Genomic DNA, 25,137 nt, shown 5'->3' with positions numbered 1-25,137 from the left:
CGTGTCAGTTCTCATAAGACACAACATGGACGATGATGGATTTCTTATCTTCTGCAAAGTTTGACAATTAGATTTACATCGTTATTATTTGTGCCACCCAAATTAAAATATCTATAGTAGCAAGCAAAGGGAGCTCTTACCAACAAGGATGGAGAACTGTTGAAAACTAAAAGCTGGGAAGCAGTCAAGTAGTGAAAAAAACTAACAGAGTCAAATGTCCTAGGTGTATCTACAGGGCCAATAAAAAGCATTTACAACACTTAAAAATCTTCGCTTTGCATTGCTTTGCAACACGGATTCATGGTCAATTTAACTTGGCTTTTTCAAAGAAAAGACTCGTACATGTCAAAGTGAGAAACGGATTTCTTCAAAATAATACCTTTTAAAGAGACTCATTCAACACCGGTGCAACCAACTGGTGCTAGAAGTCACACAGTTACTAAAATGGAGATCATCTGAGGGCAGTAAATGTGTTTCAAGTGATAGTAGTTTGTGATGTTTAGTGGATACTAAAAACATCACCAAAAACACACCATCCCCACAGTAAAGCATGGTGGTGGCAGCATCATGTTGTGAGGTTACTTCACAGCAGCAGGCCCCGGAAGGCTTGCAAAAGTAGAGGGAAAAATGAATGTAGCAAAGTATAGGGACATCCTGGTGGATGACCTGATGCTGTCTGCACGAGAACAGCCACTCGGGAGAAGATTTGTTTTCCAGCAAGTCAATAACCTGAAGCACACAGTCAAGGCTGCACGGAAATTATTCAAACACAACAAGGTGAATGTTCTGGAGTGAGAACATTCAGAGTCGGAGTCCAGACCTCAGTCCAACAGAGAATTTGTGACTGGGCTTGAAAATAGCTGTTCACTCACGATTCCTGTGCAACCTAACAGAGCTTGTGCAGTCTTGCATAGGAGAAAGGTGTAAAATTGCAGGGTCCAGATGTGAAAGACTGATTGTGATCTATCCATCAGTGATGCACCATCCATGGCAGATCAATAACATCTTCTGCTACATGACTACATAACAGCAAAAATGCAGTTGGTTTCCCACTTCTCTTTTCCTATGACATCATAAATCCTCCTTTCCCTTCCCTGACCTTATGACATTTCCCATCAATTTCAAGAAAACGCGTGTAGAAAAGGACATACACTGTAATTCTTCAGTCTATTAGACTACAACACTGGTGTCTTTTGGTTTATCAGATTTCTATTCTTTCTGAAGTTCTTCTCTTTATGCCTCTATTAAATTTCATTTGTAACACTTAAAGTCATGGACCAGCCTTTCAAGATATGTAGAATCTGCATGGTACACAAACATCTTGACCTTAGTTTTTGAAATAATTTTGCCAATATTAAGGGTAAACATTTTTTTTAGGGGAACTTCTTGTTTGGTTGCTTGTTATCTGAGAACCAGGATCCAACATCAGTATGGAGAAATGTCAAATGATCTCATTCTGTGTTCATCCAGGTTAGTGGATCAAACCTAATTAACATATTCTTAAATAAAGTCATCTGTTATTTAGTTGCAGCTTCTTTACACTCACTGGGAAAGTCTAAAAGTCTTACAGTCTCTGACCCACAGACACCAGCAGAGACTTGGTATCGTTCCTAATGAAACTCTGCCAGACTTGTACTCATTTTCACTTGGTATCCTCTGTCTGCTTCTCAGAAAATGAAACAAAAAGGGTCAGATGACAGACCAGTAAACTACTTCTGTGGCCATGAATTAACTCCTCAATGCTTACGATTATTGTCCTGCTACATCCTACTAAAGCTGAGGGACAAGACATAAAAAAGTAAAATAACTCTTACAGTATGGAGTAGACATGCTATAAAACTCTTAAACACCCTAAAGGAAGAAATGTCTCTTAAACTAATGCTGCAAACCTGGTCACTTCGATGAAAGAAGAAAAACTGCAGAAATGTCAAATCCTTGTGGCCTGCACTTATAGATGCAGTTTCATCTTTTGTTCTTCAAAGCTTTGCCTTTGATCAGCTTGTACTGCCACTGACCAAAAACATCAGAGCATCTCAAAATAGACACAAAGTCAAGAGCAGCAGCATATTGCCACTTCTAAAGAGTCAAATTCAAATTCCCAAATGCATTGTGTGCAGCATGAGCCCTTAGGGATGCATCGTTTCCTTTTTCAAGAGGCTCCTAGACCAACAATAACATGCATCTACACGGAGACAGTTCATGAGCAAGAGAAACTGGTAAAATAAAATACACACACAAATAGTCATAACAGTAACAGTCATGGCTCATCTTTTTAGCAGAAACCGGAGGAAATTCCTGACAGACTTCATTAATTTTCCTGTTTTGTTCTATGGGTTCTCAGGGTTGCACAGTGTTGATGAAGGCATTCATCACAACTGCACAAATAAAACTCCCTCAAGCTTATTGTGGCGGTTTGAGTGGTGGGCCAGTAATATGACAAGCTCAAAGCTCAATCATGCCTCAATCCAATTCTTTCATTTGCCCCCTCTGCTCTTCCATATAACGTTTAAATTACCTTCGGCTAAAGAAAACATACATCAAGTCTGCCTGGAGAAATGAAAACAACCAGACTAGTTATATGCAGCTAAGACTGAGAGTCACAGTTTGCAAGCAACTGGAGAGGCCCATAATTTCAACAACCTTTAACGACCTTGTTCTGTTTTCTCCTTTTAAGGGAGGCATCCTTCATACCGAGCGTATGTTTATGTTTGGAATAACTTGCTCTGCTGGCTTCTCTGCAGGACACAGCTCCACTCTCCTTCTGAGCCCAGACAATAAAGTCACAAAGCAACCACAAGGGGGAAAAAACCCTCTTCAAACACCTTCCTTTTAATTTTTTCTCCAAAAGGAAACCTGCATTGTTACATTACATTTTTCACCGCAGTGCTCTGTCTTAAGAAGGTTCTTTGTGGATTGGAACCGCCATGTTTTCATGCAACTTGAAAGGATAATCCGGGCGCTTTCACAACCAAAAACCTCAAAAAACATTGGCCTGCCACAAAGTCGTTGCAATGTTATGCCTCGGTGAGAGATGGCAAAATGAGATGTGATATGTCCGTTCTCCACAGAAATAATGGTGGGTAATAAGCCAGTTAAAGAGAGAGCAAAATGCCTGAAATAAAGGAAAAATGAAAAACTGAATGGTACATTTACCAAAAACATCAAATCTGGGCCTCTTGCTGTGCACAAGGGCAACATTATTTTTACCTCATGGCAGATAGATGTGGAAACTTCAAAGTCACTTAAGTTATTTACTGAAAACTACCTCATTTAGGGCAAATCTGTTATTTCTTTCCTCACTTTCCAGAAATGTCTTGACTCCTTATACTGTCTCTATTAAATGAAGCCATTAGTGCCCTCTATAAAATAATAAATAAAGTTTAAAAGAAAACTGCCAGATCTATGACAGGAACACAATGGACAGCTTCCACAGCAGGAACTTGGGGAACTGTGAGGTGGTAAAAAAAGTTCATAGGAATGGCCCCATAATTGGTCCTTTCAGCCTTTCTCTTTCCATTGGGGTGCAGAATCCAACCGCTTTGACCGTGACATCAACAATAAGACGCCAACACAATGACAAACAGCAGATACTGGATGTAACTGGTTCTGTGAGCAAGTCGGAAATAAAACAATAGAGGTTTGCCATGTTTGCCTATATGGTGAATTTTATGTTTTTGATGATGATGTTAGAGAGGAGAAAACTTATACTTGATGAGGACATTGAGGGAGCAGAAAAAATAGCACTTGTTCTCTCTGAGTTTATTCAATCAGTGTCAAGACTTACGCAGGAGCTTTTCTGGGCTGCTCAGAAATATCTGGAGCACGTTTTGTTTTCTCCTCCAAAAACAGCCCTTAAAGTGGTCCACTGGAGGCATTTATTGCAGTCAGAACATGCACAAAAATATCAGCTGCCCTAAAATGCTGTGCAAGTTCCTGCAGTAGAAAGTGGCTCAGTAATATTACATTGATTGTGGCTGCAGCAAACCAAAAAATGTGCCATATACAGTGAGTTCACAGCTCCCCAACCCTTTAATACTGAATGCCTGTTTGTTAAAATATGGAACAAGTTAGCATAAAGGCTGGAAATGAAGTAAACTGATTAATTACTAACTTATATCTCATTTTTTAATCCATTCATTTGATGTGCATCTAATGACAAATCACATCAAATCAAATGAATTAATTAGCACATTTGAAAACATCCATCCATCCATCCATCATCTATACACCACTTAATCCTCACTAGGGTCATGGGGGGGCTGGAGTCTATCCCAGCTGACTCAGGTGAAGGCAGGGGACACCCTAGACAGGTCACCAGTCTGTCACAGGGCTACATACAGAGACAAACAATCACTCTCACATTCACACCTACGGGCAGTTTAGAGTAATCAATTAACCTCAGCATATTTTTGGACTGTGGGAGGAAGCCGGAGTACCCGGAGAAAACCCACGCATGCACAGGGAGAACATGCAAACTCCATGCAGAAAGATCCCGGGAAAGCCGGGACGCGAACCAGGGATCTTCTTGCTGCAAGGCGAAAGTGCTAACCACTACTCCACTGTGCAGCCCCATTTGAAAACAACCTGAGTTTATCTAAGTGCTGCACATGTTAAGAGATAGGCTGCAAAAAAATAAAAATAAAATATATGAAAACATCAAGATAGAATCAATCTTTTAAAATCCCTTTGTAGAACAAAATGAAATATTGTAAAAATACTACAACAGTCATAAGTGGAGAGAAGCTTGTAATATCAATGCCCTGAAATAAAATAAACATGAAATAAATGCTGTTCAGACAGGTGGCAGGTAGTATAAAATACAAGCACAGCTGCTTTTAAAAACAGTTCAATATTTATGGATATCTTCATGCCTGTGCACTAAATCATAAACCTGCAAAGGAAGGAAGCAAATAAGCAGAACTATTCTTTTGAACTGACATAAAATACGTGAACATAAACATGAAGATAACTGTGGATTCTCCCCCCAGTCACCTCCACCATTTAACCAGAGGACATAAAGGACATCTCTGTGTGTCCTCCCCATCACACTCAGTCCAGATATTTCATGGCTGAGTGAGGAATCTCGAGCTTCACATAGTGTGAGGGTGACGAAGTACATCGGCTCACATACAACACATGCACATGTTATCTGAGCCCCCGGTGATTCCTCGCCGCTGATAGCTGCCTCGACACCTGTTTGATAAAATGCGTTCAGAGTGATGCACAGCTCGGCTCTGCGACAGCTGTCATAAGGATAAATATTTCATGTTTTCTAGGACTGCGAACGTGCCTTTTTTGGCAAATATGCAAGGGGAAGGAGCGAGAGGAAATCAAAATTAAGGGAGATGAGTGAGTGAAAGACAGAGGCAGGAAGAGCGAAGGAAAAACCAGATAAACAAAAGTGAATGACAGAGCAGAATGAGAAACACATTCGTCAAATTTCCACACAACACGTCATCTTTCCTTCAAATAAATAGGGAGAAGAGCACATTTCAAATGGCCTCTTATTTGTTGCCCAATGAGCACCACTTTTACCATGTTTATTTGCTACATGAAGAAGTATTGGACACCAGAAACACACTGCTGGGTATTAACTCGCTTTAAGTGAAATAAGAACACGTTATAGCACTGAAACATAACTGATAAGTATCTCTACCATCAGACTCTTGGGGATGAGCACTTGGAGTGGATAATTGCTGAGATAAGTATTCTACTCATTTGCTGATGAACTCCCTCTGGGACTGTGAAAAGGCTGCCAGTCAAACATGTTCTCAAGTGGCTCTATTTCTGGTCAGTCCAACATGTGAATGTATTTACAAGAATCTGCAGTGGGAAAGTGGATGACAATTAAGGATGATAGAAGTTCATCCATGATCTATTTGAAGCTCATTCTCCCTGGTTTACTCAGATATATGACTCTCTTTACCCAGCTCAGTTACAACAACAATCACAGATGCAGAACACACAGTAAGAAGTGCTTTAAAATTTCAACTTCATCTTGGCATTTGATGATTACTGTTGTATTTTCCAGGCCAGTGGTGCAGCAGCTAGAGGCGATGTTGCCCACACAATTAAAAGGTTAAGAAAACACCAAAAATAGCACAGAATAATACCAGCCCATCTCCAAAGGCACTCGCTGCAGAGTCTCTCAGAGTATATAAAGCCAGTAAAAGCACAAACATGCCCCCATCCTCATTTCTTAATTTGCACATCCTTGATTTCTTTCCTATAGATTCTCAGTCCTTCCCACCAAAGACATGAGCAGAGGAGGCGAGGCAACAGGTATATGACAAGACATTCTCACCTCATAGGTGTTGTTTTAAAGCGACACTAAATAAATATGATGTATTACCACGTTCAAATTAACATAACAGCGTTCATTAAGATGTACAGTTACTGATATATTTACTTTTATTTTAGTTTACAATGTGACAGAATCTACAAGTGTCCTACGTGTTTTTATTTTTTGTATATAACAGATGTGACACAGAAGAGTAGCTACTATACAAATAAAGAGTGACGTGCTGTATAATACTGAAGTGATAGATGTTAAATACACCTATTTGTCAGTCCTGCTCCCAGCATGGTTTGTCCAGCTGTGTGTCACCCCTCTTTTATGTGACGAGTGCAAAACAGACTTGAGAATAAACTTGTGCATCATTGCTCAATGCTCCTCAAGCAAGCCTTCTCTCTCCTAGAGATCCATCCATCCATCCATCCATCATCTTTACACCGTTTAATCCTCATTAGGGTCACAGGGGACTGGAGTCTATCCCAGCTGATTTGGGGTGAAGGCAGGGGACACCCTGGACAGGTAATAGTCTATCACAGCGCCATATATAGAGACAAACAAGCACATTTACATTCATACCTATGGACAATTTAGGATCATCAATTAACCTCAGCATATTTTTGGACTGTGGGAGGAAGCCAGAGAATCTGGAAAAAAGCTGCGCGTACACAGGGAGAACATGTAAACTCCATGCAGAAAGATCCCAGGCCCAAACCGGGGCGCTTCTAGCTGCAAGGCAACAGTGCTAACCACCATGCAGCTTCTCCTAGAGATGCCTTCTAGAAACTGAGATATTCTTCAAGATGGCATGCCAAGACTGATTTCCAGTTAACATGTAGGAGGAGCGAAGACACAGGACACAAGGATGCAGAAAATACTGAAATAAATTGAGCCTACAGTCCAACTGATCATGAAAAATCCCACATTCAGACACATAGTGCATTAATTGGGACAAATTAGTGCTCTACAAGTTGGTTAGTTTTGTTTTTGTATTTGATATTGATGATTTATGCCAGGGATCATCAAAAAAAACTAATCCCAAAGGAGGAGATGTCAGAATCTGGCCCCAAACAGATCCCTTTGTTAACCTCCAGGCAGCCCACCACCAGAGTTGCCTACTTTTTATTTACCAGCCCACTGTAATACAGCAGAATAAAACCAGCCTCGTATCCTATTTTCCTCCAGCTTTAACATAAAAGAGTTTAATAAACCTTTTGCAACACCAAAACTTAACGTTACCTTGGGCTCTCCGTAACTTGAACATTTAAGAGCCTTATTAGGCTTTGATGTACCGTTCTGGCAATTTTACTAAAGCTGAAAAACAATTAGCTGAATAATCAGTTAATTAACTGACTGAAAAATAGCCTACAACTTTAGGTCATTTATTGTCCAAAGTTCTTCAGTTCCAGCTTCTCAACTGTAGATGTAAGCAGCTTTACACAACAGGAAACGGAAGGAAACTCAGTATTTTCAGGTTTTGGTGGGTCAGGAAAACATCACGAAGTTTTACAGTTGACTCCACAGCACACATTGTTCATCATTTTTTATGAAATTGTTAAGTTTTCTGCCTAAGTTTCCATCTGTCTTTGGCTCTATGAAACACCCATCTCCTCTTGATTTTTCTGGCCTCTTTTTCCCAAATATTAATGAGGGTGAACATGTCGGTGTGTTCAAATACAGACCCAGCAGTAAACTGGTTGCATTTGTTTGTAGTCTGCTTGTAGCCTGGAAGGAAATTAGTAAGTTTCTGCAGTGGAGAGGACAACAAACCTGATGGAAATGGTCTATTTTAAATGCTTGTGCAAAACTACAACATAAAAGCGGGTTAATGTGGAGAAATAAAGTGTAACACTAACCTCTGGCATCAAAGAACTCCTCATCGGAGCTGTCGACTGATTCCTGTGCGATGTTCTGCAGACACCAATGAGTGGCGCTGTGTTTTCGTGATGAACCTGTGGATCAGGAAAGAAAACAGACACAAAATCTGCTTTCAGATTCTAAGAATGACAGGCAGGGTCATGCCAGTAATCACAAAACTTGACAACAGACAAATCTTAAGTATTTATATATTTTTCTTTTCTTTTTCCCCTCTGTGTCGATAGCTCTCAAAACTCAGAGTGAAAAGCAAGTGTGAATGCCCCCAGGTGGGGATGGATGGCCTTTCAAGTGTCACAGCAGGTTAAAACACCCAAATGGACTTTTTTTTGAGCGCTGAAACAGAGCACAAGTGTCTCAGCGAGGCAGCCAGGCAAGTGTTTGTTATGACCTTCTGATACAAGAGCAGGGATTAAAGGGGATTTAGAGGCTTTCCATTTGTTTGTAATATTCAGTCTCAAGTACCAAGATGTCAAAAAATAAAAATACTGCAAATACCAAAGAACAGCAGATGATTTCTTAAAAATCTGTTAAGCAGAAACTGGCTGTAAAAGTCAATTTTACGAAAGTTGCTCCAAGTAAAAGTGAGGACAGAGTACTTTTGAACAAGGTTAATTACAACTTGTGGGGTTTTGCTTCAGGTGCAATTCAGCAGAAGCATGCCACAGTTCAAATTCTGTTCATTTAATATTTCTCTGATGTTTTCTTCCTCTTTGGGAAAGTGATTTGACAGTGATAAGCCTCGAGGAACTCAGCACTGCTCCACTCAGGGGTCAGATCTTGAAGCCTAATTTTCCCATCATCTATCGGTTTATCAAATCATTTCTGATATTATAGGAACAGACATATGGCCACGAGCAGTGCTGCATGTACGTTACGCTTCAGAATTACGCCGTAGGCCAAGGTCTATGGTGAAAATCTCTAAATTATACCTGCTATCTTATGAATAATGGGAAATATACAGTCAATATTAGATGAACCAGCTGAAATGGAAATATCAGATTCCACTGAAAATGATGTAAGATTGTCCAACTAGCCAGAGAAAATTGTTGCTCACAACAGACTTTTCATTTTCTCATCAGAAATACATCATTATCTTATGTTGACATTACTAACTCTGAACCACTTCTCCAAATTTTCCCTCAAGAGTAATAAGGAGGGAAAGACATTAAATAAATCTGTGAGAATTTAATTTGTTTCATTTGGAAAAACAAAAGGAGAAACACATGAAAAGCAGGAAATCCTCCTTTGCTCCTTATGGTTATGAGAAAGAACCCCAGTTAACAAGATGCCAGTTCATTATAGAACACATACGCTCAGAATTATGGGTAATTTAGAACCACCAATTAACCTGCAAAGGAGGGAAAACATGCAAACTCTACATAGAGAGACTCAAGTCAAGCAGCAATCTTCTTCATGAAATCTTTATTTACATTTAAAAGAAATATCATTTACACTTCTATCCACGCAGATATGCACTGAGAAGGAAAAAAAAAGTACGTGCTGAACATAGCAGCAGTGTTACTTCTACATTTACTCAACTGTGATGCACCATCGCAGCTAAATAGAAACTATGCTCACAGGCATGTTAGCATCAGCGAAGTAGCCAGTGTATAGACTGAAAAAATGACCACCGTTCATTCAAACAACTTCAAACTCAACATTGTATTCCTCTGGTTCCCAGCGATACACCTGCCAAATGTGATGCAGATCAGATGTACGGATGTTAAGATATGCAAAGTAAAGACACGAATGCCAACAGGGATTCCTTCATTCACCAGTGAGATTTGTGCCAAATCAAATTGAAACTAAGGTTTACAAACAGATCTTAGAAGCCAAACAACTCTGAGAACAGATAAAATACACAAAGAGACTTGTATGTGACCACAGAGACAAATTTCTAACATGTGTACTCTCATTTCAAATCTATCATTTCTATCTTTGCTTGGATCTTACAATTATCTTGAAAGCAGATTATTTTGCACAAATAAAGATCAGTGTAGTAAGAGCGAAATAAACAGCATTTTTAAGATCTTAGATTGGGAGAGTAAGGCTATTTTACAAGACTTGAATCTGAGAAGTCCAAGGAAGTGGTGAAAATTTCATAGTGATGTAAAATTGAGCTCAATTATGTGTAGGAGAAATCGGCTGGACAAAGAAGAAATCTTACTTTGAAAGTCCATTTGCTCGCTACATTGCATAGAGTATATTGCATATAATTACTTAGTCTCTATTGGGTTGCTGAGCAGTCTCCAACCACATGCTGTAAAACGCCTCAGTATAATTTCACATTATGTCAGGAAACTGAAAGAAAACTGTCACATCCTCCACTATTAGGGCTGCTAAGCTTTTAAAATGTCATTTCAGGGGAGATATTTCACTTTCTGCTTAAAAAGTAGCTTTGTGGTGAAACTTTGCAGCTGCTTACCCACATATTGCTTTCTCTGTGCAGATTTGGGTTTGCAGAGGCTCTAGAATCTAAAACATTACAATATTAAGCCACGCTAGCCACTATAGCTGACACATAAGCTGGCTTCTTGTTGCCTATATGACTATCATAACTAGTCTGTTGCCTATGGTGCTGTGTAATCGTAAAGCTACCTTAGGCCCTAACACTTGAGCTGTACCTTTCTGATGAGGCTAATCATGACATCCTGGACATACTAGTCTTCTGGTCTAATAGGTTAGAAATAACCTGCGACTGCCTCTTCAATCTTCGACTCAACTGCAACTCTATCAGCAAATTGTCCTCCAGGGGCTCCAGAATCCCTGAACCACTACAGCTCCTCTAACCCTGTCATCCAGATTTGCACTGGAGAATGAGGAGGCTCAAGTGAGGATTAGTTCAGTCCTTGAATGAGCATTTATTGTGCATCAACATTCAGACCAGCAGCAGCAGCACTGCCAGGAAGAGCAGCACATTTCCTGCACCTGACTCAGCCATCCCTTCTATACCATCCCTGAGTGCTAATTTGTGTCGGGTGGAAGCTCAGCAAGCACACGAAGAAGACAATTTGGCCAAATTATATATTTCCGAGCTCACAGACAAATAAGCAATTATGACACCAAACATCGAGATGATTACTATTTTCAGGAAAACACTTTGAAATTGAAAACGTGTAAACAAAATGAAAACGGGAGCTAAAAATACTCCCTGAAAACACTTGACCAGAACAAAGGTAACCGGAGCAGGTAAGAGCCGCACATTAATCCGTCACGTTGTCAGTGAGTCAGCAGTGCTTAGCATGGAATCAAACCGCAGACAGCTGGCGTGTCTGCTTGTGGTCCTCACCCAACTTCTTATTTATGTTTCATGCTTTGTGTCTTCGTTAATATACACAGCATGAAATGCAGGATGAGGTGAAGGAGAATCTCTGCATCCTTCCTCCACTGAATAATGTAATATTTGGTTGCATTTTTGGTTGTCAATTTGAGCTCTAACAAAGCAGCTTCTAAGCCCCACCTCCCCACTCACTCCTGTCTTTAGTTACTTTGCCACACTTGTCAAGTTCTGTAATTAATTTTTTGCAAAAGGAACTTTAAAAGCACCGGGTCCTTGGCGTCAGACAGCAAGCTTTTCATCTGCAGCCAGTGTTCACTGGAATGACAAGTTCAGCTGACAGATTGCATCAGCTGCACCCACCTACTTATGCAGATGTTTGCTTCATGAGTTGGTTGACTTTTTAATGCTTCAAGGTGATTTGTTTAAAAATGAGAACTTTTTAATGGGGCCTAAACTTGATGTCTGCATGATGAACATGTAGGATATGTCACGCAAAAAACTAAATGTCTCAAGAAGATATCCAGTTTAAGGTCCAAGTAGTACGTGTGGAAATAAGGACACAGGATTGCACTGTTCAGAAAAAATAGAACTGTCATTTAATTCTAACCCTGTTTAGATGCTAAATATACATTCTTAGACAGAACAGGTTATAAACAGGAGCTATCTGTTATATTTAACAGTGAGGATGACCAAATGGAAGCCCACCTTGCTCCCACATCACTAACAAACCAGCCTGTACAGGAAGGATGGTGAAGACGGAGGATGCACTTTGACAACTTTGCTGACAAGTTGGATTGTATCCCCCCCTCATTACTCCTCAAATTGCCCACTGATTATAGATTTATGCGCCATTGATCAGTACAGAGCTGCTAATTTAGGCTTTGAAAAAGCATCCAGGATGGTTCCCACACAGTAGATGTGCTAATGTAGTGTTAATAAGTAGTGAATGTGCATCATGAAATGTAGCTGGCCTTGGAAATTAAGCTTAACATGCTAGTTTTGGTAGTGAACAGAGTGAGTTACAGAGTAATGAGTAACGAGTAGTGAGACTGAGCAGACAAACATTCAGCGCTCACATTAAACTGCATGAGTAAAACCATGAACTGCACTCTAAAGAGTATTCCTTGTGCTTAATTAGATACATGGCTGCAAGATAGAAAAAAAATCTAATTTGCTCACTGAGTTGCAATTATTCTGATGGGTTGGGTTGACATCATGAAGTTGGTACCTTCATCAACTTAATATGGTGTGTAATTTTAAGTCAAGTTTCTGCATTAGTTGATTTAAAACTAAATTGGAGTTAAATTACAGAAATGTGTCAGACATTAGTAAACAGGATTCTGTTTCTGTCATCTGAAACAACTTTAGGATCTCAGATTATGCTTTTCGCACTCAAAATGAAAGATCTATAATGTATCAAATTTGATCAAATCCCCCTTTAAAACAAAGAAAATTCAGCGTATCTTTGTATAATTGACTTCTGCACATTGACTGATTGCATTTTTCCTCATTACTTAAAATAATCACATTAAAAAAAGGCATTTTTCATGGAAAAAAACCTCCCTGTACATTCTCAATATTAAATAAGAACTTCAAATCCTTCACTTAGAGTTAGATTAAAGCAGATTTTTTTTAATGTTTAATGGTTTTTTTGTATTTTAAAATGGTAAATAGTCTGAATTTGTATGAACTTTCTATGTTTTCAAGCTTACCATCTTGGTCTTCTCCTGAGGTAATTCTGGTTGAGCTTGGATTGATGTTTTGGGTCATTATCTGCTGTAGGATGAACCCCTGACCAGCTAGGAACATACCAGAGAGTTCTGCATGGAGCTGCAGAATGCTGTGGTAGCCGTTTGGGTTCAGGGTTCCTCTCACTCTGTACAAGAACTAACCCTGGATCCAGCAGAACAGCCCCAGACCATCATGCCTCCTCCTCCGTGTTGGACAGTTAATGCAACCCACTGAGGAACCATCCTTTCTCCTACTGGACGGCTACAAAAATCCTGATGGTGAACCAAAGATTTCAAATTTTGATTCATCAGTCCATAATACCTTCTTCCAGTCTTCAGTAGTCCATTGGCAAGCATCTTTTTCTTATTCTGACGTCTTAGCAATGACTTTCTTGCTACAACTCGAAGTCTTCTCTTTACAGTTAAACTGAGACTTCTTACTACGACTACTATGAAGCTGATTGAAGCTGTTGTCCTGTGAGCTCCTATCACCAAGCTGTTGACTCTCAGAAACTTGTCTTCTGATTCTGTTGTGGCTTTGGGTCTTCCAGACCTCTTCCTGTCAGAGTTTCCCCCAGTTTCTGAGCCTTTTGATGGTGAAGAAGACTGTACTCTGTGACACTTTGACTTTTCTCTGTAGGAAAGATGTACATTTTTAAGTTTTATGATGGCCTGTTTCTCTTCTATTGTTAATTGCCTTTTCCTTTCCATTTTTATAGCAACACACTACTTTCTGCAGTACAATACTGTTCTAATAATGCTCTCGATGGTATGATGCCATGGCGTGTTCCAGCACTACTTTCATGCAGACAGAAGGGGTTGTAGGTAATCTAGAAAAGTTGGGACACCTGTGGGATTTGGTAGCACCAACTTTCACAGCTTGTTCGACCTTCACTGCTGCTGAACAGCTTTAAGTTGTTAACCCATTTCTTGTTCCCTGAAAAAAGGATATTTGTGTAATCCTGAAAAGTACTTTTTTTTCAGTTTTGGGTAACTTACCTGTTTTTAAAAATCTCTGGCAGTTCAAGACTTACCTTTGTACCATTTCAAGCTATTCACTGGACTTGAACTACTTGAATTTCAAAAAAAAAAAAACTGGAAAAACTGGGACATTCTAAAACTTTTGACCGGTAGTGTACTTTTCTCAAAGTGGGAGTACACATCAACAAAAACATTTACACCAGACTATAAACAAGTTTACTTCTGCTCTAAAACTGGGTATTTTAACATGAGTGTCTATGAGGACTGACCTACTTTTACAGTCAGCCTCAATTGGCCTTTCAAAGAAGAACAGTTTTTCTGCCTTGAAGGGGTCACTTGGGTAAAACACAAACTTATTGGCCTGTGTGGTTGCAGACGCCTGCCTGTGTGTAATAACTGACCTATCATTCTCCTCTGTGCTTTCGACTTGACTGTCTGAACATTTGAGAGAGCCATCCTGAGGAGCAGTATGGACGGGCGGAGGCGTCCATGTGTGCAACAGTTTTGAGAGCTCCTGTGGGCACCGAAAGCACAAGCTGAGTGTGAGGACTGACTGTTGGGGAGCACAGCACCCCAGATAAGGAAAGGATCTACTTTGAAAAAGAAAAACACTTAAGGTGCAGCAATATCAGGCTGGATGTTGCCCTTAACAACTGCCAAACAGCTGTATCCATTGTGGGATTTGATTTGTTGAGTGCACTGGATGCACTGTCAGTCACCTTCTGAGACCCTTCAAGTGTTCTGATGGTGCTGGTTTTTTATTTAATCTATCTACTGCTGGCACAGATGCCAATCTACTGTATAGTCAGTAGGTGTTACATCATTCAGTTTACTCCCGGAGCTGTGCATGCTCTTTGAATGTCTTATAAGGTTTAGGAAATCTAACCAATTGCATGGGTGACTGAAGCTTCACACCGGTGCGCCTATCACCATGCATTGCCTTCCCCACTGGGTAATGGAAATGATTGCTGTAGCTCCCTGCAGGGCATTTACTGTACACTACATCCCAGCAGATACTGAGAGAATGCTTGAAAGAGCTACAGATTATAATCAAGCAAACGGCAGTAGTGCAAATCTGAGCAACCTGGTGGTAGCTGGGAGTCGGGAAGATTAGCAGGTATTGACAAGTCCTTTTTCATGAGAGGACAGCCCTCCTCTGAGCTGCAAATTGGCATTCTGAGTCAGGTTGCTTAGCACTACAGAATGGTGAGGCCAATCTCATATTTCACTCTATATGCTAACAAGGCTTATGGTTTTTTCACTAAACACAGTACTGGAAATCAGTAATGCTCTAATTGGACTGCAGTCCCAGTGGTGGTTAATTATTAACAACACCACTTGAAAATCAAAGCTGAAAGTGTTGTTTTAAAAATAAATTGAAATTACACTGTGCTGTTAAGTATTTGAAATAATTACACTTAGAGTATTATCAGGTCAACATGCTATAGTCTTGAACACACATTTACATACCCTTGTAAAGACCATGGATATCGCGGCAGTGTTGAGTTTCCAATGATTCGTGCGACTCAGATACAGATACAGCAATGATTTCCAATACCCAATGGGGGAGAGTGAAACAAAAATTAAGCTTCGTGGCCACAATGATCAGAAATATATTTAGAGGAGAGAAGGTGAGGCCTTTAAACTGACGAACACCAAACCTACCATCAAGCATGGTAGTGGCAGCATTATGCTCTGAGGCTGTTTTGCTGCCAGCGGAACTGATGTTTCACTCAAAGTAAATGGAATAAGAAAGGATGATTGCCTGTACATTCATCAGGAAAACCTAAAATAATCAGCTAGAAGGTTGTGTCTTAGATGCAGACAGGCGTTCCAACAAGATAATGACCCCAAACACACTTCAAAAATGGTAGAAATTGCTAAATCGTGCTAGAATTAAGGTTTTAGACTGACCAAAGCCCATCAAGAACCTGTGGGCTGTGACCAAGGAGCAAGTCTGTGTCAGAAAGCCAACAATTTTACTTGAACTGCACCAATTCGGTTAAGAGGAGTTCAAAGATACAACCAGATACTTGTGGACGAAGTTAAGGTCAAAAAGGGTATGTTTAACCAAACATTATCACATTACTGACCCAGCAGATTTTGTCATATTTCCATAAGACCTGAAATAAATCTGTGAAAAGTCCAAGTAGTGCAAAGATTGGTGGGTTTCAATGATTTCATTAAAGACAATTAAGAGTCATAGGAGTCAGTGGACACTAAAGACTGCCATGATAAACATGGTCCTTACAAGCGTATATAAACTTGTTCACAACTGTATGTTAATACTCTAATTTACCCCAGTCAACTCCTGTCAGCTCCAGTGCAAAAAATAACTGTCCTTCATTTAAAAGAACATTTTCTCTCAGCGTAATCTGATCATCTGATTATGTTGCACCTAAACGTAGACACTCGATTCCTAGCTATGTGCCGTGGAACTGTTTTGTGCTGTACTAAAAGGTTAACAGAGGATTAACAAAGTCTGAGCAAAGTTTTGTAAATACAAACCAGACGTCATAATCTTTCAGTCCTTCTCATTAATTACATATTTCAGTTTTTGAGCTCAAACAAAATAAGCAATTGGTGAGTCATCACTTACTCTGATCAAATCGCTTTTGCCGGCAAAAACCAAAGCATGCAAAACCAAAACAGCTCGTCTTTTTGAAACTGAATATGCAACTTATTGAAACTAACGAGGAGAGAGGAAAAGAGAGGGAGAAGCTCGGCACTTCATTGGACCGTGTTCAAAGGAAGCCTGTTTCTACATATCTATAAAGCTTTACTTCAGAGGAGGAACACAGCAATACGAGGGTGTTCCTGATTGATCTCATCCTTCTTTCATCTCTTTCTCTCCACTATCCACTCGCAGCGGCGTTTACACAGAAGCCTGTCGCTGCTTGAAATGCTGGACTGACAGCATCCATTACCGGAGAAGCACCATGGCAATCAGCGTTTACACCCGTCTGTCCGTCCCCTCCAAACAGGTCTGATTCTCTACTTGCTATATGCATGTTGAGGCAGTGCTGCATGTGTAAATTGGAGATGCTGAGACTTTACACAGGACCGATGATGTTAGAATGGGATCATTAGCTCAGTCGAACAAGCATATTTTTGGTAGAGATCTTTATTGCCGTACACTGGACAGCTCCTACAACTTTAAAACTCCCCTGATCAATATTTTCCAGCCACAGACGGCAGCTGTTGTAAAAAAAAAAAAAAAAAAAAAAAAAAACCCTAATAAATCTACTGCTGGCTATTTGCTCAGCATGAAACAGCAGACAGAAACCAGCAAGACAGCATTTAGCAGCTGCACGCATATTCAGAGATCAAAAATAGATCTAAAAGAAGAGTGAATATTGGCTTTAAATTCATCAGATGGTCAAAAACACAACTTCAAATAAATACTAGTGTCGCTTTAGGTGTGTCTGTTGGATGGTGATGGTCAGTAAACACTATTAAATTGGAATACTGTAGTCGAAATGTTTTAAATACAAAACATGCACTTTAAAACATGAGGGTTTTTAAAACAGTTTTTAACTGTAATTTTGTAAATTATTTTGTTAGCAAACAGAGATTCCCTCTTTTGTTATACCTAAAAACAAGACATCTGTGAAGATTCTTAGTCATCCAGGTCATGGTAATCGTATGAACTCCAGTAAAAAATCAACTGGACTTCTCTTGTCGGTTTTTGAAGACTTTTCACATCTCATCCAAGAAGCTTCTTTAGTTCAGAACTAAAAACAAAACCAAAACTGTAAGTAACATTTGCATTGAATAATGTGTATTTTTACAAATAATAAATGGTTCTTTTACAACATTTTACTGTAAAAAATGTATTATTTTTTTCCTGTATTTGAATCAGCAAAAAATATAATTTTACTGTTATTTGCTCAAAAAGAGTTCGTAGATTATCTGTGCGCTTCAGTTCCATCCAGAAATCCTTTTCTATCACCATCGAAGCTAATGCTGCAAGTCGAGCCTGTCCTGTTTCTGGCATAAGTTTAATTCACTTCAGGGCTGAAAATGTCCACTGGACAGAAGCAGTGGACACGGGGATGGTCTCCGCCAAACACACAAAGGAGGAAGTCAAGGAGATCAGTGGGAGATTTTCCTGTAAAATCATCCATGGTATACATTAGTCAGTTGTGTTTTCAGCCGAGACAGATCGGAAAGTGTTCCGTGGCTGGAGAAGGCTGCATGCGGGACATTTTTCTTGTATTCCCGAAACTTCTGGGGGTCGAGGAGGGAGACAAACATCAGTTTTTCGTGGTCTTGAAGTCTGGTACGTGTCTGGCAAATAATACTGTCCACATTCCTGCCATGGAGTTGGTAGCAGAGCGCGCGAGGATCTTGCGCTTGACCTCCGCGTGGCTCGGAGCGTCTGCGGTGCGTTCAGGGACCTCGTAGACTTCCTCTATTGGCTTCTCTCTCGCTCAAAGGTGTCACAAAACTCCTTTACCCTAGCCAGACAAAACTTTGCATCCAGTGTTGTGTCCTGTAGTATTGAAAAGAGCACGTCTGAATACTCAAAGATGCCATTAAACATGTGAACCCTTTGCTTGCTTGTGACAGGCTTGCTAGCTTCAGAATTCCCCGACCTTTCTTAACGATGTCTAGCTTTTCTTAAAAAGTCCGTCTTGAAAATGGCTTTGACAATAAATCTGCAACCAAATCCATTTTTTCTCCTCCTTCAGCCATTGTGCTTTGACAAAACAGCTATTAAATGAACACAACTATATTTCTGTTCGTGCAACTACAGATGCAGTTTCCTAGCTCTGGCTAGTAGCTCTCTGATTATCCAGTCAAAGGGTGAGAATACGCTGACATCATCATACGCCTGCTCGAGGGCCTTGGTGTCGCCAACTCAAAATCTGATTGGTTGAAACAACAGTTTCATCGACATTTATGTTTTGCTGGAGGGCCTGCAGAACTGATTGTGAAGGCCTCCTTGATTGGCTAAATGCTTTAATATGAAAATACATGTCTGGAAGCAGCACAATCGGGAAAAGCTATGAAAGGAAGCGGATACACCATTTGAAATTATTTAACAAGTATTCATGGACGAAATACAATTAATATCAGTTTGTGATTCAGATATTTTTTTAGGCCAGCAGAGAAGGCCTTGCAGGCCTTGCAGGCCAAGTTGATAAAATTGTTGCATTACTGGTTGTTGCAGAGCTCCTATATAGGACAAAAAAATAGATTTTCTCACACTTTAACAAAGGGAAAGGCTTAAGCGTTAAATATTTCATGAGACAGTGAAATCAGTTAAGCCAAAGCAGCAAACTCCTTCATCTCCAGGCAAAATAAACATGTTTGGGAGAATTTATCAAGTTAAAGAAACTTTACTGGTCTAGCATTACGGTGTAAGCAGCTTAAAAAGAAGAAGTTCACCTAAGCTTGTTGCACAAGGAGACCTACTGGGCTGCATCTTTCACGTTCCAATTGACTCTCCGCCAACAGAGGCTACCTGGTTTTGCTTTAAGGCTGTTTATCTGGCAGCGTGAATGATGTTTAGCTGCTTTAAGTGTCATAGTGAGGGAGGAAAGCCTATCCTTCAAACTGAAATTTTTGCTCTGAAAATATTGGAAACCCATACTTGTATTACTTTTCGGCCAAGTGTTCCTGTAGACAGTCTTCCACTATACAGTACACTTTACTTGTACTTGCGAAGGTGATAAATGTAAAAGTGTTTTGACAGTTTTCCAATAACACACACACACACACAAAAATGAATTAAATCAATAAAAAGGGTTGGAATGGAAGTATATAAAATCGATTCAGTGTACCTGTAGAGATTTGCTGCCGATGAGTCCAGTCTGTATTTATAGGTCAAAAAGCAAAATCAAGTTAACAGTATAATGACTGACCGAGAACATCTTTTCACCTGCATGGCTCATATGTCATGTGATACTCATGGTTGGAGAACATCTCTCTCTCACTCAGACTTTTTTTACTTCAAACAAGCCCTATCATGTATTCATTTGTCGGGCATTTTTGTTTGTTTTTTGCATATATTGAAAGAAAATTCAGCATACTCAAACACGATAAGCTGCAGGGCTGCAAAATAGGACGAACCTTTTCATTTTTAGAGCAGCTGGTGAAGATGTGGTGAAATTATAGATTCAGGATGGCAACTCTGGGAGAGAAGTAAGAAATAGTTCAGGTGCTGCTCCTGAAAGATTTATAATTGAACTCATTCATCTTTCTGTCTCCCTATCACATATGCTGCATACACGGCTCGACAGCTCTGCCGAAAATTACGCTAAGGAGACAACACCTAGCCTCCGAGTGCACAGCTGCCTCCAGCTGTACAGAGAATCAGGGAGAAATGGATCTTATGCAACCTCACCATTCTGCTTCATTAAACTGACTGTTTGCTAAAATTGTGTGAAATATCAAAAGAAAAAGCAATGATAAGAAACTAAATAGACACAAGCAATAGAGGTAAAAACGGTAAAGTACATAAAAGCCTGTTCAGTGGATTTTTAAAAAGGTTATTTAGAAGGCAACAATTTTTCAAGAAAAATTATTGTAGAAATTAAGCTGCCTCAAGCCTCACTGGGCTAAGAGTAAGTCTAACTATCACACAGTGTATTTAATCTGTGCTTCATTAATTCCTGAAGTTTCTAGAGGGGGTGGGGGTTCACTTACATCATCTGAGGGTTCATCATGTACCTGGCTTTAATTGCAGTTGAATTGCCTTGCAGGTGGCGTTCACAGAAGGATATCATTTCCACGACTCTCACAGGATGTGAGCATGGGCATTTTTTTTCTCCAAAAAACTGCACTCGTGTCCTAAAGTGGCTTTAAAATGCAAAATACAATTGTGGAATTGTAATGTGTAAAAAGAGTGAAAAGTCTGGTCATTCCTGACACAAAATGGATCATAAATCCTCAGGAGTGAAAATCGAATCCTACTTAAAACAAAAAAAGAATTTGCTTTAAATCAGTGCAGATAAAGAATTACTGCACACTGAAACATTTAATTCTCTTGTCATGCATTGTTGTTTCCAGATGGCTGTGCTTTCCAGGTTTTCACATTTCAAGAGGGGTTGTGTTCACACCTGTAAGTGTGGCTGTTTACAGGGTTCACACTTTTTACAAGTAAAGCAGGAGCTGTAAGAAAGTCAAGTTCTTCTCCTGCATTATTCTGTATTATTCCTACATGTAAAATTTAGTGCATGTAACTACATTGAAAGCCTGATCCATCTACCCTGGTGGTTCATAAAGAGCTCAACAACTCACAGAGAAGTAGCTATATATGTGCATTAGTCAAGACTGCAGCCACGCTGTAATTAATAGCACCAGCAGCCAGAAACAGAAGAATGAAACTGTGCTAAATGCAGTAGGAAATGATTCTCAGGGTTAGAAGACAAGTCTGGCTCCAATTTGACCAAATTTTGCAGTCGCTTTTCACAATCCTGTGCAGAGGACTTGAGTATAACCCCTTTTTGTGGAGATCAACAGCAACAATGGCAACAGTTGCTTTTTGGCTACCTGCCTAAAATTACCTTGTTTTTTTTTTTGTTCATATTCACCCACACCAGACCTCTAATGGAATAAGGAGAGCATGAACTACAAATGTTATGACTATGAAGTCATTTTAACAGCAGAAAACCTATGAGGAAGAAGGTCCACTGAAGGACAGATCAGCAAAGAGTAGAACTTGGACACAATATTTGGATCCCTGCTGTCACATTCACAGGTTTTCATTTATGTATTTTGCGAGACTTGGTGGTATTGATATACCATGTTGTGCGTGCACAGTAATTAAAACTGACCAAGTAATTAAATCTGCATTTGGCATACCATGAGACCCTACTGTGGTTTTCATGGTACATGTAATTATGGGCTATTTGCTGAATCCTCCACTGCTAATACTTTACTATACTGATGACACACTGCTTTAATTCTCAGCTAAATCAAACCAACTTAATACTCTTAACAGCTGCCTCGACTGCCTTGGTTTGTGTTACAAGTCAAGTATCTCAAAATTTCCTCCATCTCAACTCTAATGGCCTTGTGTGCAGCCTTGATTATGTTACTAAGAAGGTCAGTCACTATTCTGGCCCTCTTGCTAGTAACATCTAGACCTCTTCTAAGAATCTCTGTTCTTACTGACAAAAATTGAACTTGGAACCTCATGTTACTGAGCTTATTCAGTCTTGCTTCTTTTAGTTGAAAAATATCACATATTCTATCCTATCAGCCAAAAAGACAAACTTTCTTGTGCATGGCTTAATCTTTTGCCACTTTGCCCTCGCTAACCTATCTTCAACTGGTCCAAAAGGCAGCAGCCAGGATGTTAACCAAAACTATTCATTGCCCTTGCATGACCTGACCACTGGATCTAAAGCAGAGTTGTTGAGGCCTTATTTTAACATCAGCCTCTTCCATCATCTGATCAGTGTCTTTCAACTGTTCCCTATTTTAAATGCTCCTCTCCTTCCCTATTGCAGCTGGGGCATCCAGACTGTGGACCAGCTTTTGCCATTTCATCTGATATGCTGAATCTGCAGTGTGTTTTACATGGCAGCTGAAAACTCATTTCTATAGGTCAGCCTTTTCATAAAAACTTTCTGCTTGCCTTCAGTTCTGTTTGTTTTGGTTGTGGTTGTTTGTTTGGATGTGTTATGCATGTCTATGTGAATACATCACAGTTTATATAAATGAGCAAAGAGGTGAATGGACCTTAAAAAGCCATGCAAACATTTCTGCGTTGTGGACAGTCCCTTGACAGAATCCACCGGTTATTCGATGCTGCCACGCCTATAATTATGCATTACTTAAATCGTTTATATGGTTTAAATAGGTGAGTTATATTAAAATTCACCCCATGCACAGTTGTAATGAATGGAAAATTTAGCTGTAGACAACAAAACTCTTTTTGCACCAGACTGTAAACATGTCTACTTCTCCTGTAAAGTTGGATATTTTAATATGAAGATCTGTGGGGACTGACTCCCTGTAGAAGCCACCCTCAAGTGGCCATTTGAGGAAGTGCAGTTTTCAACACTTTGGCGTCAGCCCCAGAGGTTGATGCATGGCTTTGATGTATGTATACTTGTATTTAAATGTGTAGACTGTTTTGTAATTTATTTTTGGGCTTTTCTGAATTACTATGGGGACATTAATGTGATCATATGCTAATTTATTCTGTATTATTTACAGCCTGATAGTTTAGCAGAAATTCTTGTGGTTGGTCTATTTTGTATTGTCCCTCCTCTTGGTCAAAGCATTTCTCACCACCCTGAATAAACCAGACTACACGAGCAAAGGCCTCAGAGTGAAGTTAAACCAGCCAATAGTTTAGCCTAATTCCTCCTCCACAGACTAATTCATGAACACACAAATTGTTCACAGCTCACACTTATTGCCGTGAGGTTATACATGTCATGTAATATGTATTATGTATGTACGCATTTGGCAAGATGAAATTATTACCACTTTCAAAGTGAAATTGCTTCAGCATGAGCTTGAAGAAGGTACTCATAAAACTGTGGGTTTTGAAAATAATGAGCAAGCCCTCAGGATTGAAGACAGCCCCATACAAGGAATCCCTCTTCATCAGAGACCCAATCTGTTTTTGATCAGTTGCTACCATCCTAAAGTCATTTCTTCTCGCCTGATCTCTCATTGCCCTCGCTCCTCTCAAACCCAGATGGTTGATAAGCTTCACTAGTGCCAATCTCCTCATTTTATAATTAGCCGCATTTAATATACAAGAAAACTCGAAGCAACTCTCATCGCCCGAAAGAGCAACCGGGTGTGAAGGCAGTGCAGAGAGGAAGGGCAGGAGGGTGCTCTGAGAGTGCAAACCACTTCTGAGGGAATATTGGCAAAGCCACAGCGTCGGAGTGTGATATGTACAGTGTCAAGAGGAAATCCAATAATGTTTTTCTTCCATGCAAGGATAAAGAGGAGGAAATGATGAGTGTCTCTGCCCTTCATTTCAACATGCAACATCTAGTGTAAAAATGAAAATCACAGGGAGCTGACTCTATGTGATTCTGTACAGAAAGTCACCAAAAATAAGGGAAAAGATTTTGGATTCTGTGTTTGGTGAGTCTGTTTACATCCTGGCTCAGGGAACATCCTATAATAAACAGTAAAGAAAACTCTGCGGGGCCCTCTGTGAGCTGGAAATAGCCATTAATAGCCCATTCTGTAATTTAATTAAGCCTCATTTCAGCACACAGAATCAATCCATGCAGTCAATGACAGACAGAGGAGATTTATCTCCCCTCAAAAGTTTTAAGCCGGTCACCTTCCTGGATGTCATTTATCTACAGTGCAGCTATGCAGATCAACACTTGCACTGACTGTTAATGGACTGTTGCACTACAGTAAGGTGGTTATTATCATTGCAGAGTCTGTTCTACAGCAGTGACCATGTACTGAATGTCTGGCTCGAAGATTAATACTTCCAAAAAAGGTTTGAAGTCCACATGCTATGGTTGTATGTTTTTGAACTTGATAAACAATAAGTGAAGAGTCAATCAGATAAGTAGAGTAAAAGGAAAAAAGGTGAGGAAATCTGTACATACACACAGTTAAGTAAGATAAACCTGTGAGCAAAGAGGTCTATTTATTGTTATTATATGTACCAAATTGTAAGTTACTATCATGTTGGCTTTGTGTTGAAATTTAACCCTTGTGTCATCCTGCGAGTCAAAATTGATTCGTTTTAAAGTTTGAAAATGTGGAAAAAAATATAGATTTTCACAGTGAAACTTCTGATGTCCACGTTTTCAATGTTTTTGGGAAATGTTTGAACATTTTTTGATGGAAAAAAAGATATGTTAAAAATGTTTCTTTAGAACATTCACATAAAAATCTTTTTATTTTTATGTGAATGTTCTTAAAGAAAATATTACAAGTTTTACTGATATATATGGAATCACTTTAGATATTTTTAGGATTTTTTGGAAGATTTTTACTCATTTTTGAAAATATTTACAAGAATTTTCTTG

General features: G+C 39.6%; 1 protein-coding gene across 3 annotated transcripts in view; it reads right to left on the bottom strand.

Moving 5' to 3' along the window:
• pitpnm3 (PITPNM family member 3) overlaps positions 1 to 25,137 on the bottom strand; it is a 109,840-nt gene that overhangs the window by 78,204 nt on the left and 6,499 nt on the right. For all 3 annotated transcript variants that reach the window (XM_023272056.3, XM_055012250.1, XM_055012251.1), the window contains exon 2: positions 8,149 to 8,244. In XM_023272056.3, the coding sequence (XP_023127824.1) occupies positions 8,149 to 8,244 (96 nt within the window). The remainder of the gene's footprint in view (positions 1 to 8,148; positions 8,245 to 25,137) is intronic.

The sequence above is a fragment of the Amphiprion ocellaris genome, chromosome 7, assembly GCF_022539595.1.
Source record: "Amphiprion ocellaris isolate individual 3 ecotype Okinawa chromosome 7, ASM2253959v1, whole genome shotgun sequence".
NCBI lineage: Eukaryota > Metazoa > Chordata > Actinopteri > Pomacentridae > Amphiprion > Amphiprion ocellaris.
This window is presented reverse-complemented; position numbering and strand designations above follow the sequence as displayed.